The sequence below is a fragment of the Alligator sinensis genome, unplaced genomic scaffold (genome assembly GCF_000455745.1).
Source record: "Alligator sinensis unplaced genomic scaffold, ASM45574v1 scaffold1073_1, whole genome shotgun sequence".
Lineage (NCBI taxonomy): Eukaryota > Metazoa > Chordata > Crocodylia > Alligatoridae > Alligator > Alligator sinensis.
Window position 1 is genome coordinate 28,836 of NW_005842539.1, and position 15,019 is coordinate 43,854.

Here is a 15,019-nt window from a genome sequence, read left to right on the forward strand (position 1 = left end):
GTCACCTCTTGGGCCCTGAGTATCGTGTCCTTAAGGAACGACCCCTCATCTTAGGCACTGAGTTCCCTTGCCCTCAAGAACCCCAGCGCCTCTCCCACCAATCTCAACTCCTTGAAGTTGGCCCTCTTGAAGTCTAGGGCTACCACCTTACTGCAGGTCCTTGTCACCCTGCACTGGATGATGAATTCTAGCAAGCGATGATCGCTATCACCCAGGTGGTCAAGGACCTGGAGCCCCGTTACCAGATCATCGCTTGTGGCCTGGACCAGGTCCAACAGGGCATTTCCTTTGGTGGGACTGTGCACCTTCTGAGTTAAGTGGAGGTCCTGTATCTCGGCCAGGAACCTCCTGGATCGGTCCGACCTGGCTGACTGCTCCTCCCAGCAGATGTCCGGGTAATTTTAGATCACCCATGACAACTACATCCCTTGCCTTAAGTGCCTCTGCAAGCTGGCCTGAAAATTCCCAGTCCAGCTCCTCCCCTTGGTTGGGGGGTCTGTAGTAGACCCCCACCGTTACATCCCGCTCCCCATGACCCCCTTGTATCTTGACCCAAAGCACTTGAGCTTGCCCCTCCTCCTACCCCATTTTGCTGGCAGAGGATGTGAATTGCTCTTTGACATAGAGCGCCACACCCCCTCCCTTCTTTCCTTCTCTATCCTGCTTGTAGAGCCTGTCACTGTACCCTTTTCTCTCTCTGCCTTCTATTAATTTTTTACTGCTATACAATCAGACATGCTGTTTTTTTCTGATGGGTAATTAAGTTTTCTAAAAGAAGCAGGTAAATAGAATTTAGTTCATTAGACCATGTTGCCTGTCCTGTCTCAATGATCCCACCATGTTTGTTGATACCTGTGTTAAACTGTATTAACGATCAACCATGAGATTTTGGTGCCTAGGGTGATCTTTAACTAATGTGCTGCTGGTTTCAGTGCACTTTGCATTTGGAAACTGAAAATCTAAGTATTGACTGTGACTTCTTAGCTGGTGCGCCCTTGGCTCCTCAGTTGGGTATGCAGCTCTTTATAGAAATAAGTTGATCTAAAATGTACACGTGTGCATGCACTTGCTCCCTCTGGGCATTTATAAACATACTTTTTTTGTCCTGCAATGTGCCAGAGATCCTCTGCTTTGGAGCAGACTCGATTAATTGAGCCTGCTCCATACATGATCTGAGGCGAACTGTGCCGCGCCATGTGCAGTTGTATAGGCGATGAAATGCGCGTCGGCGCACAGAAAATGCTGGCGGTGCACTTTGGAACTAAAGCATCTCCGAGGTGTTTTAGCTCAAATGCGTGCTGTCGCCATTTTCTATGTTGATGCACATTTCACCGCTTATACAACTGGAAGCATTGCAGTGCCAGGCGCTTTTCAAACAACCTGGCGTTGCGGCACTTGCACGTGTAAAAATTCCTTCCATGTCCCTCTCTCCCCCTTCGAAACATGTTCTGTTTCTCTCTGCTTGAACATCCCCCCCTCAAGATAAAATAAGAGTGTGGCTATATCTGAGGGGAAAAAAGCCTAGTAGTTCCTATTTCAAATAGAATAAATTGAAGAAAAAAATCATGATGTTTTCAGTCGGATTTTCACTATGGGGGACTGTGAATGAAATCCAGAAGTGCTGTGATTGCCTTTGGAACCACTGCAGGAGCAAAGGAGCTTCATTTTGTCCTTTCTTGCTATTCTTAGAATTATGGCTTTTGGGGAACCTATAAATCTTAGATGGGGAATTATGTGGATGGTTTTACTAACTTGGACCATAAAGCTTTTCTGGGTTAGTCCACAGGGAAATTTATTTCACTTTAGGTTAGTGATACCTCATAAACTTTCTAAGAATCTCAATGTGAGTCTCAAGGTGAATATAATATTAGTGTTTTGCTTTAGTGGGAGGCTTGAAAAAGCTCCATATGTTTTAGGAAATTTCTGAATAAGCCTGTTCTGGAATTATTTTAAGAAGACAGAGACTTGTTTAGATTAATTACAGATTACATTCTGCTTTCTAGATTGAACTGATTCTTCTTCTTTTGGCTTCAAAACTGGTCAGCAGCACTTTTGTCTCTAGATAAGATCTTCTATCTGCTGGTAAAGAATGTGATACTGTAATAAATACTGTATTTAGTTGACCAGAAGATAAGGTTTTCCCATTTCATGTGGGGCAAACAGCCCCTTGCCTTGCAATCAAGTACAAGGCAGTGGGGTAGCAGGCGGTTGCTGTGGCTCTGGCCCCAACCAAGGGTTGGGGGCAGAGCCAAGGCCAGGTCCAGGACCAGATCTGCCACCTGCCCCCACCCTCTCCCCACCCCATTGCCTCTGCATGCCCTGCCACTCCTCCCACACAGCCTCCTGTCTCTTCCCTCTGTCACATCTTCCTCTCTCCCCGCTTTGCCGCACTCCTTACTTTTGCTCTGCACTGGTGGGCTGCATCCCTGCTGTAGTCCAGGGCACAGAGCCTGGCTCTAACCCGCCCTATAGAAGCAGCATGGATCCAGCACTGGTGTTCCAGCCCAGCTCCATAGCGGCAGCACTGGCTCCCCACTGCTGATGGTATGGGGCCGTGCTGGAACAGTGCCATCTCCATGCTACTGCTACAGGGCTGGGCTTGAGCTATGCTCCATGACCTGGGCTGCAGGAGGGACAGAGCCTGCTAGCACAGATCAAAGGTAAGGGGGCCTGGAGGGGCAGGTGGGGGATGAGAGGCAAGGGGGTGGGGAACTGAGGCTGTGGGTAGCAGAAGTGACATGGGGAGGGAAGGAGGGAGGAACAGGGGAAGGGGGAATTGGGGCAGCCTGAAGGGGTGGGGGAAAGGCACAATAGGAGGGTAAGTGGGGGCAGGCAGCAGGGGACAAGCTCATTGCCTGCCCCCTACCACATGCCCCCCTACTGCCTCCCCGACTGTCTCTGCCCCACCACCTGCCACATTACACCCTACCCCCATCACCTGCAGTAGGGGGGTGAATTTAAGATGATCCTCCATACATTGGAAATTATAATTTATAAATTTTCTGTCTGTCGAATCTAACTATTGGGAGGTCATCTTTAATGTTCTGCATTCTAGGTTATTATGTAAAAAAAAAAATATCTGGGAATTTTTTTGGGTTTATTTTCAAAACCAAAAAAATTGGGATGAAATTGGGATAAAAGGAAGAAAAGGAAAAAAATTGTTTAAATTGGGGAAAAATTGGCGGGGAGGGAGGGAGGGAGGAAGTAAGGCTGGGACTAGGGAAGTGGCGGGGGGAGGGGCACGGCGTAGTCTGTTGGTTGCTCCTGAGGCTGCGGCAGGGAGCAAAGTGGGGGGAGCTGTAGTGGGGGTGGGACAGGGGGGCACAGCTCTTGCTGCTACGCACCCCCCAGGAGGGCTGCCGGCTGGGGCTGTGCTGGGCTCTTCCTGAGGGGCGTGTGCCCCTGGATCTGTGCATGGGATGAGAGCAGGCTGCTGCTGCAGGCTGGGGCCGGTGGCAGAAGTGGGCTCATCCTGGTGCTTGGCAGCCTGCTGTTGCTGCAGCTTGCTGCTGTTGCCTGCTGGGGCTGGTGGTGGCACCAGGCTCTTCCTGGTGCTTGGGGCAGATGGCAGCCTGCTTTTGTCCTGTGTGCAGATCCAGGGGAATGTGCCCCCCAGGAGGGCTGTGGGCTGGGAGGCTGTGCCAGGCTCTTCCTGGGGAGTGTGTGCCCCCAATCTGAGTGCGGGACAAGAGCAGGTTGCTGCCTGCCCTGCGCTCCGGGAACAGTCTGGTGCTGTCACCAGCCTCAGCCTGCAGGAGCAGGGCGTGGCTCTCCCGCCTGCCCTCCCCTATTGGGGCTTACAGCTCCCAGCGCCTGGGGCTGGGCCAAAGCCAGAGCCACCGGGGTGCATCTCAGACCCGCCCACCCCAGGAGCGATTCCTGTGGCCTGTCCTGCTCTGCCCAGGGTCAGTCAGGAGCCCCATGCCCCAAGGCAGCAGCTCTAGCCTCCCTTCCTCGGCTCCCGTGTGGCCACTGCCCCCCCTGCCCCTGGCGCCTCATGCGGCCACTGCCACTGCCTCCCCCCGTCCCTGTGTCTGGCTGGAAACCTGTGCCTCAGGTAACTGGCACGGCAGCACTTTTAGCTTACCGGCACCACCCATTTTTCAGTTCCAATCCTTGTTAATGGCCTGAGTGGGGAATGGGCCATTCCCACTTGTGTGGGTTAACAGGGACTGGAACTGAAAAATGGGTGTAAATTAGTAAAAACTGAATGACTTAAAAAAAATCAGGGAATTTATCAGTGAAAATCAGGAAAAACTGAGAACATGGAACACTAGTCATGTTACATTCAGGGTCATCGTGAATTCAAGTTAATATGGTACATCTAATTCCCAGCAGTTAAAACACTTGTGGAGGAAAGCAATGAGAATTAGATGCCCAATATCTAATGAAGGCTTTCTCTTTATCGCTTCACTTGTATGTTTTACAAGCTAAGCTAAGGTCAAAAGATTTATTTTATTGTTAAGTGAAATGCATTTATTTGAAAAAAAAAATCCATCCTCTGTTTGAAACTCCTTTTTTGAACTTTTTCTTTTTCGCTCTTAAAATAGAGGTAGATTCTAATGATGCCATTGACCCTACCTTGGGATGACTTAATTGTTATCAGCAGATAATACTTTTAGAATTTTCCTTCCTAATTTATTCATAAAAAATGAATTAAATTATTATTTTTTTCTAAGGCCTGGGTTTGGTCTGTGTTATTTTTCTCCCTTGTGCTGACTAAATGTGAATCAGCTTTGGCTGTGATTCATTTAATGAGTACAAGGATTTAACTATGCTTTTTTATATTGGATCAGTCTTTTGGAAATGACAGTGGCAAAGCTGGATCTGAAAATGCCGGATTCTGTTTGACAGTGATGGTTCATATAGGGGAGCATGCAACCTTGTCCATGTGTTTAATACTTGACAGACTTAATTAACTTAAGTTACTGCAGTTACTGCAGTATGTTATCTAGTCATTTGAAGGCAAAATGTTTCAGTTGGGGGAACTCTCTGGAAAACTGTCAAAACTTCTGACAGATGATATCAAATTCTTTGTTAGGAATCAAATTAGGAGAGGCAGCTAAGTGGAAACTCAGATAACAGAAATGATTTCCTTATTTTTGGCTTTCTGTCTGATGGCTGCTCAAAACAATTTTCCACACTCTTCATTTGATTTATAAGATTTACATCCTGGAAATAAAAAGACTTGCCCTGTTGTCTATTTTTCAGAGAGTTCATAGTATGCTAAAACAGGATTTTGAATTTTAACATTATTGAGTCAGTTGTCAGGCTAATTTGGGTTTAAACTGTTTAGTTTTCTGGGTTGTGGATGGCTGATTTGGTCAATTTAAGAGGTAATATGTAGACATAGTGAAGTCTTTTGGAGGAGGATTACATAAATAACGCCCTGAACAGTGATTTTGATTTGCCTGTGAATTCTCAGTGTGTTGATGGGTGAAGAGGACTTAGCAGCAGTACAATCCTAAGACAAACATACAAAAAACCAGGACAAAACAAAAAACATCTCTCTATAGCATTGGTGCATAAAAAATGTCTTCTGGTTCAAACTGAAAATACTCTAGGGTGCTGCTGCTTTGTGCGGAATAACTCAACATTCAAGAGATGGGGTAAATGTGTGCTAGAGAAGAAAATTACATCTCTACATAGCAGTTTTCAAAGTCAAAGTTCAAGAAGCTTAAGAAAATATAGGAAGAATAGGCAAATAGAAACATATTATAAATGTTTTCTCTGACTTTCCTTGTTTTATTTCTGAAGACAGTCTCTAGGTCAGGGGCAGGCAAAATAAGGGGCTTCTAAAAATTTTAGAAAATTAATATTTGTCTGCCCTGGCTGCCTGTCAAAGATGACAAAGCACCAGGGGCAGTAGGTTCCAGGGGAGCCAGTGGCAGGACCCAGTAGCAAGGCTTGCCTGGTCCCACCCCACCCCTAGTGCCCTCACCTTCAGCTGGAAGCCTATGCCTAGCAGGGGCTTCTAGTCTGGGACCCTGGGGCTGTTACTGCCTCCCTCTGCCAGAGAGGGTAATTCAGGTAAGAAAGGAAGGGGGAGGCAGGGGAGGATCATGAGTGATCACCCAAGTCCCTCAGGGCTGGGCCGGGCTGGCTCCTGCGGTCCTGGTGCTGCAGCCAGGAACCACATGGTGCTGGAGCAGGGGTGAAAGGCAGAAACGAAGGGTGGGTAAATGGTGGCAGGCGATGGGGGCAAGTGGGAGTGAGTGGGTGCCCGGGAACACAGTGACAGCTGGGCGGGAGCGTAAGGCCCATACTGGTGCCCTGGGGCCAGTGCCGGCAGGGGCCCAGGGTGGGGTGACAGGAGTGCATGGCCCAGGCTGGCTTCCCCTTCTCTCTGCTGGCGCAGCCCAGCCTCGCTCCATAGAGCCACAGCCGGCCTGGGCCCAGCGCTCCTGCTGTCCTGCTCTGGCCCCTGCTGGTGCTGACCTCAGGGCACCAACATGAGCCCTGTGCTCCTCCCCTCATGTGTGCCTACTCGCTACCACTTGCTCCTCTGCCACCAGCAGCCACTGTTTACCCGCTTTCCTGCCTGCTGCTGTTACTCTCCACACAAACCTATATGCACCCACCCATACCCCCCACACTCTTCCACAATATCCAAGAGTACGACTTCATGTTAAGCTATTATACAATCACCTCTATGTACACTATACAAATGCATGTAAACCAGGACAAGAATATTTTTTGAAATCAAATTAATGAATATTGTAGTAGATGTTTGGTTTTTAGAATATAATTTGGTATTTTTCTGGATCTGAGATGGAAAACCCCCTTGGTGAAAGGAGTACTTAGGGGTGGTGGCGGTGTAAGGGCAGGGACTTCTGGTGGCAAAGGTCAGGGGTTAGGGGCAGGACTTCTGGTCCCAAGATGGTGACCAGGGGGTGTTGTGGGGCAGGGCTACCCATGTGGCCCTTAACAGCTTACCAGAATTCAGTCAGCAGACTTCCATCTGAAATAATTGCCTGCATGTGCCCATTGCCTGCTCCAACATGTGCTAATTAGCACATGTTTGTGCATACTCAATGAACTGAGTCTGCTGGATCATGCTTTGTGTGTATTCAGTGTCCCTGCACTTCTAAAGGGTGCAGGGGTGCTTTCGCTAAAGCTTGTTGAATGAGCTTTAGTTAAAGTTCCCCCTCTGCTATTCTGAAGCGTGGGGCACTGAACACACGAGATGTTGTGGGCACTTTAATTAGAGCAGCTCCCGAGAGTCACTCTAATTAAGATTCCCCCCTTACCCTGAAGCACATATACAGATGCCCTAGAGGTCTTTCCTGAGCATCAGACAGGTGTTCATAAAGGTGGATTCTTTTTTTGCTATATAAGAAATAACTGATCCGCACCACTCTTTGTTAATTCTAAAAAAAAAAAAAAAAAAAAAAGGCCTTGCAGTTTTAACTGGCCAGTTTAACATTTTAATTATTATTTAAATGAGTGAAATAAGACTGCAAAATAGAAACAACTTGCAACGTATTTTATTGTGTATGTACACTAATGTAAAGCAGGAGTTATTTTTTCCTTTGGGAGGTTTATATGCCAATCTGTTGCATATATTATGTGATTGGTAATTGAAAAGGATTAGAAGACAGGAATATATGTGTGTGTGTGTGTGTGTGTATTTATATTAGGTTATATAAATTACATTACATCTATAATATATGGATCCTAATTTGCATGAAGTATATGTATATGTATTTCCTGTCCTTGGGGGTTGGGTGGCCCACTGTTCATGTGATGTGAGGCTCCCAGTCACCCAGAGGTTGAACAGCTGTTTTAGACATAATAGGCATGTCCATATATGTTTTGTCTTTGTTTTAATGATATCCAACAAGTGGGTTGGGACTAAGATACCAGTTATGTTGTATTATGATTAAAATGTGTATTTTTCAAATGTCAGCATTGACTGTGAGTGAAGAAAGTCAGTACAGCCTAAACCGCAGCTTCAACCTATACATCGCAATACACCCCAATTGCATAGGAATGCAATTTCTGACATCCATTCCATGGAACTTGACTTGATTGCCTTTGTCTGAAAACTATGTACTGAAATTGGAATAGCATTTAAAGAAGCTTTAAAGGATGTTGCTTTACAACCAAACAGGCAAAAAGTGGAGGCTAAAAGGAAGCAAATCTGTCAGATAATCTTTTACCTCATTTTATGTAGGCAGGTTAAGATTAAAATGTAGCCTTCAAGTAAAGTAAGGATCTGTACATGTCTGTATGTGGTAACTGAGGTTATATAAATTATAATGGCAAACATTTTTTTTAATATCTTAGTAAACCTGTGCTATATTTAAGGACATACTTGCCACAAACTTCAGATACTAGACTGGAACTTTCACAATTGTATTGTGGATTTACACTGATTTTTTTTCAATACAGTTGAGTGCCCTTTTGAAAATCTCATAGGCCCTTTTGAAAACCCCCATATTCAAGGCTTTTTCAACAACAGCGTTCTTCACCCAGGCTGCTGAGGTGACTTTCTATATCATCAGCAGCATAAACCAAGAGAAAATTAAACTCATTTCAGAACCACGTTCAAGGCAAAATATAATGTTTTTAGATTGGTCTATATATCTCATCCTGACTCTCTTTTTTGACAACATGAATGTTGATAGCATGGGATGCCCTTTTCAGTATACAAGTGCAGCTGTACTGAATGCATAGTTTTAACAGACTGCAGACCGGGTCTACTTTGCTAGCAAGGAGAAATGGGTTTTGATCTGAGGTGCATAACTGATATACGGTGCAGTTAAGGGCAGATCACTTTAACCTCTTGGCCCTTTTATGTTAACATTGTTCAAATTTAGTAAAACAGTTCAAGACTGTGGGATTAAACAAAATGAGAGCAGTAAATGTGAAGGATTTCTATTCAGCACTTTTTTTTGTTATACGAAAAGTGGATATGGATATGAACACGAGTATGCTTTTGTATAAATTGTTAAAAGATTTTTCCTTTTGTGGTCATTAAATAACTAAGTAGTAATGGTTGGACATTCAGGTGGACTGGCCTTAGTTTAATAATAGTCTCTTACAATTAGTCAGTAAAGCCTAATTGTCTACTTCTATCTATTGCACGTCTTTAGAACTTCATTATGTCTGTTGACATACAAATGTATTGTGTCCTTTCTGCATTGTGGTCCTTGAACAAGAATACCAAATATTATACTGCATTATAACCTATCCTTCTGAGAAGTAATAAACAGTATCATTCAGAACACTTATTGGCTTAAAAATGAGCTAAGGCTTGCAGTAATATTGTTTAGATTGTGTGTAGCCACACACAAAGTGTTAAACTGAAAGTTAAGCTAGATCAGACAAAACTGTTTTTACTTGCATCTAATATATTATGTTAAAATTATTACTAATATCCTATCAATTTTTAAGAAGATTATACAGCTCAGCAATATAAGGTGCTTAAATCTGATTATTTTTATTAAAGTTTAGTTGTGCTAGGTAATATGAAATAATCAGTGGATCTTGGTAATGGGGAATGAGCAAAAGGAGTTTTTTGATAACACTTAATATTAAATTAAAATTTATATTGTTGAAATACTTCGGAAATTGCTAGGTATGATGACAAATATAGCTGAAGCCAATGTGAAGTATATTTATATTTAATTACCCTGGTCTTTTCAACATCCAGAGTTAAGTTAAATCTTATGACATTTGAAAACCATTGCGGTTACCAGATTTTTATTGAATTTAAAGTTGTTATATTAACGATAGTACTTTTTAGTTTTAAATTATATTTACCTGTTTGAGCTGAACATGCAAACATAGTAAATGTAGTTGAAATGATATAGTAAATGTTGCCCTTTTCTTTTACTTTAATTGGCACAGTCACCTTGAAATATCCAAGCTGACTAATTTTAGAACTTTTCATATTCATGTTCATATCAGTTCATTCAAAAAGTATATATAACTTTAAATATGTCCTAAGGCCACAAATTTCACTAACATTTTTTTCTTCTTAAATTTAATAATTCATTTACATTGTTAGGGATTGATTTATTCACTTTTTAAAATGTACTAAATGTACTCAAATCCAAGTTGCTGCCCCCTCCCCGCCCCCCCCCCCATTCAATATTATGTAAAAATCCGAGGGGCTTACAGTCAAGTAAAAGTGTGGGAGAGGAGTGGTTACTGGTTATTACTCTGCTGAGCCACCATGCCCTGGTTGCAGCTGTTTACTTTCCCATCCTAGGTCTGGCTTAAGTTAGGGCTCTGCTTCGGGGCACGCAGCACAGAACAAATTCTGCATCCAGCTTCTGCCCAACCATGTAGCATGGCTGTAATGGCAGCAGCTCCAGGGAGGGCAAGCAGGAGGCTAAATGGTGGTGGTGGGGGTAGTTGCTAGAGGGTCCATGCACCATGGAGAAGCGCAGGCATGGAAGGGTGGGAAAGCAGGAGGGGGGCCAAGTGGCAGGGTCAAGGTGCAAGAGGTTTGTAGGCACTGAGGGGAGGGCAGGCACTAGGCGTATAAGAGGTTGAGGGGCAGGTACCAGAGGTACAGGCAGCATGGGCAGGGTAGGCTCAGGGCAGACAGGCACCAGAAGGCTTAAGTGGTAGAGGGGACAGGTGGCAAGGGGCAGGAATCACCTGACTTGACTCCCCATACCTCCTGCCTCTCTCCCCCACACTGCCTGCTTTTTGTCCTGTTGCAGTGGTGGGGTGGAAGAATTTAAAATGACCCCAAAAATAGATTCTTTACATAGAAAATTATTGTTAAAAAAGTTTTATATGCTTGGAATCCAATTATTGGGGTGGTCATTTTCAATTCTAAATTGCCTTGGGTTCAGGTTGGTACAGGTTAGTACAGTAAACTAATTTACTCCACAGCAGGATAGTACTTGCAGATACAAGCAGAGTTATTTTACTCCTCAGCAGTGCATGTGTAGATGCTGCCTCAGCTGGCTGGGGCATTAGGGTGCTTCAGCGTGGGGACTACCTGCCAGCCAGCCAGCCAGCCCCACACTGAAGTCCCTTCCTGCTCTAGCCAGCCACTCCACAGCACGTTTTGCTGGGGGGAGCAGCCCTGGGCTAGAAGGCTACCCCCCTGGGTCCCCTGCCAGCTGGCACTACTCCAATCAAGCTCAATGTGCTGTGATCCCGGGCACATGTGAAGACATGGAGCCTGGGAGCAATAAACTCCAGGGCAGTAAGCACTGGAGTTTATTCTTGCACATTAATATGCATATGTAGACCCTCCTTGTATGTGGTCTTAGTGAAGTTTTTAGCTGTGAATTAACTAACATACTGTAGATGTTCAACTTTCAGTCAATATGGTTTTGTGCAACTTAATACTTTAGTGTGAAACTATATCGATTAGTACATATATAAGTATAATGACTGCTTATATGTGGTTTGAAGGATGAAAGCTCTTCACGCTTTAGTTCACAATGGTTTCCCCGGGATTGTTCATGCTAAGTAATCATTACTCTGAGTAGCATGTTTCTTCAGGATGATGACCGTATTTTGTAAAATAAATTTATGTCTTTTATGTGTGTTTTCCAGGATCTAATTCTTGGCTTGTGCCAGAAACAAAAGGAGCGATTGTACAAGGTGGATATGGTCATACTAGTGTGTCTGATGAAATGACAAAATCCATTTATGTTCATGGTGGATACAAAGCACTACCTGGCAATAAATATGGATTGGTGGATGACCTTTACAGATATGAGGTTAATACTAGGACATGGTAAGTGAACTGAGAATACATGAAACTGAGATCAAAAATGGTTCTGTTTTATTTTGTTGAGTTAATGCATGCACAGTGGTGAATATTTAAAAATTTTGTTATGGTAATATTTATATTAATATAGTGATTATTTTACAATATTCAGTGCTTTCTTTTTAAAGAAAATGCAGAGAGAGTTCTCCAATTAACCTCAGGGCATAACAGCATATTGTATATGGTCAAGTGAATATCAGAGTATTTAGAAACTTAAGGCTTTAAAATATCCCAGTGGTATGAGGTCAGCCTGTATAAGGTATATGTTAGGGAAGAGACCACAGCAAACTCCAATTCCTTAGATGCTGTCCCTAGGTGTCATTTATTTTCTCAGGGGGAGACCAAACAATTCTCCAATTCTCTTCTAACTAGATTGTAAATAAACTCTTTGGGACATAGATTGTATCTACTTGGGTACATTTTCATTATTTTACAGCACTTAGCACATAGGGGTTTCCATACAAATTTAAGGCTTAAGAATGCTACTATAAGACAAATAGTAATGGTGTCTTAAGGAGGAAAACAGTCCCATCAGTAGTGAGATCCTCTGTCACTATTTCTGGATTGTGTGTGTGGGGAAGCGATAGCAGCATATAATTACTTTTCTTCTGCTCTTTATATTTTATTTGCCCTCTGATTTTTCCCTGTTATCCTGTAATGCCTCCCCAGAACAATGTGTTCTCTGCTTCTCCTTTTCATGAAAAGTGCCGCCTTGGTGGTGGTCACTGCCAATGTGGATGTGTGAGATCTAAAAAATCCCATTGCAAGGCCAGGACCCCCGTGGTACGCCTTGAAGAGGCTGGGCTGGGCCGGCCCTGTGCCCTGCCGTGTGGTCCCCAGCCTTGCAGCTGGAACCATGTTGTGCCAGGCTGGGCTGCACACTGGCCAGGGCAGGTGGAGCTGTTCTGCATCCCTTGCCTCCAGCTATGGCTGATGTTGCTCCTGACCCCGCCTCTGCTCCTGCCGTGCTGTGCCGCTCTGTGGATGGGCAGGAAGGTTCCGCAGGAGGCTCCTGTCCAGTGTGTGGAGAGCTGGCTCCAGCTCCCAGCTGCCTTCTACCTCCTCTGCCAACCTGGCTTAATGAGCAGCCCCTGCTGGTGGGTGGGGCGGATAGAAGGTGGCCAGGAACTGGAGCTGGATCTCCATGCGCTGGGCAGGAGCATCTCACTGAAGCTTCTACCCTCCTGGAGTGGCGTGGTGCAGTGTAGTGCAGTGCAACACAGCAGGAGCCGCAGCTGGAGTCGAGGGGAGCAGAACAGCCCTGCCGGCCCCAGCCAGGATGCGCAGCTTCTGGTGGGGCTATTCCCAGTGCAGCTGCAGCCAGCTTGGTACTGCTGTGCTCCCCTTGCCTCGAGCGGCCACTCCTCCCACTGCTGCCTCCTGCTGTGCTGCTCTGGGTGGGCGTGGGGGAGTGGGAAGCTTCAGCCTGGCTTTTCCCGTAGGAGGTGAGGGGAGTAAAAGAACATCCAGCTGGCTGCAGCCACACTGGGAACAGCCCCACCAGAAAGCTGCGCGCTAGCTGGGGCTGGGAGGAGTGCAGTTGCAGGCTGTTTGGGTGGTAGCCCCATGTCGAGCATTGCAGGGCCAGCTGTGGCCTGGATTCAGCCGGTTGGTGGGCCGTATTTTACCCAGCCATGACCTGCACAAAGCTTCTGTAACTGGTATGTGCAGTACATCCCTGTGAAGACTGATACATGCTTTTACCAAGCACCTTGTAACCAAAGAACCCTCTTGGGTAGATGATCCATGTGGCAAGGCTGTCTTTCAGGTACCTTCATTTAGGGCAGAGCTATCAACCTTCCCCATGGTAGTGTGTTGTATGCTGTGCCTTCAGGCCATGCACCGTGCCACTCATATGCTTTGAGGGCAGGGCCCTGGATCCCTTCCCTCTCTGCCACATGAACAACACTGGTGGCACGCAGGACCCTTGAGTCCTGCCCCTTGCTGCATGGGCAACTCGCAGCCCCTGGCCCGTTTGTTCCCTGCCAGGCCCTCTTACAATCCCGGCATCTCTGGTTTCTGCTTTAAGTTCCTTTCTCAGAATTCTCAAAACCAGACAAATATAATTGGTTTTGGTGTTGTTCATAGGTAGTCTCAGTTATTAATATTCTGTCTGAAAGCTTGATGATTCTTTTTGTCAGTTCCTTGTTTCTCAAGTTTAATTTATGAATGCTGCTTATGTGTTTTATACACAAGCTGACCTTTAAATTTTTTCCACCTCAAAGCTGTTTCGAGATCAAGATCTGTGTCTCAGAACATTTTATTCCTTCAGCTTAATATTCGCCTTGGGCATTAGTGGCTTCACTTTAAGTGTGCAGGGTTTGCTTTTGGGTCAGCTTGTTGGAAATGTTAAGAAATGTGTAAGTTTGATTTGACTGCATAGTCTTTATTTTAAATGCCACTAGCTTACAGCAATTGGCAACATTAAAAAATGTTTTTTTTTTTCTTTTTTTCCTCTCTATTTATCTATTTTTAAAACAGCAGTACCAAAATACTATCCTATTATGCTCATCAGTTGCTTAAGGCTTTCTGCTAGGTCCCTGACAGACATTAAAGGAAAGGTGGAGTGAGATCTGATGTGGGTTCCCAGCAGTTGCACTGGCTGCCATGCCATACTGGCATGGCAGGAGATGTGATTGTAGGATCTTGCATCAGATCCCATTGTACCATATTGCTCATGCAGGGCAAGCCCAACCCCAGGCACTCCCAGTGCTGGCAAGGAGCAAGCCTGACTCTAAGCCAAGGGAGCACACCAGTGTGCTTTTGCTGCTGGAGCCCCATTAGGTGATGGGAGTTCCCAGCCAGGTGAGTGCTCCGTGTGTCCCTGCAGCTGGGAGCCGCTGTCAGATGAGCAGAGCTCCCAGCTGCAGGAGCGTGTGAAGTGCTCTGCCAGCTGCAAGCCCTGATCCATCTGACTGGGCTTTGAGCTGTGGGGAGGCATGATGTGATTCTTGTTGGGGAACCCCAATCAGCTGAGGGGGGCTTCCAGCCTCTAGAGCACATGAGAGACTTACAAGACTGCTGTGTGCTTCAGAGGCTGGGCACTGGCCACACATTCAATTAAAAGGCTTGATAAGAACCACAAAGCTATTACATGTAAGGGGCAAGACAAGTCTCTCACTGGGATTGTGGAGAGGCAGCAGCAGGGCACCAGACTACCAAGCGTAGACCCTGAGATGGTGCAGAGGCACTTGGAGGAACTGGATGCGTTTAAGTCGGCAGGCCCAGATGAGCTCCATCCGAGGGTGCTGAAGGCACTGGCTGACATCATTT

General features: G+C 45.5%; 1 protein-coding gene across 1 annotated transcript in view; it reads left to right on the forward strand.

Annotated features, from left to right (window-relative positions):
- ATRNL1 (attractin like 1) overlaps nt 1-15,019 on the forward strand; it is a gene marked incomplete at its 5' end in the record, with an annotated part of 851,278 nt that overhangs the window by 26,764 nt on the left and 809,495 nt on the right. The window contains one exon of the mRNA XM_006031896.2: nt 11,530-11,713. Within this exon, the coding sequence (XP_006031958.2) occupies nt 11,530-11,713 (184 nt within the window). The remainder of the gene's footprint in view (nt 1-11,529; nt 11,714-15,019) is intronic.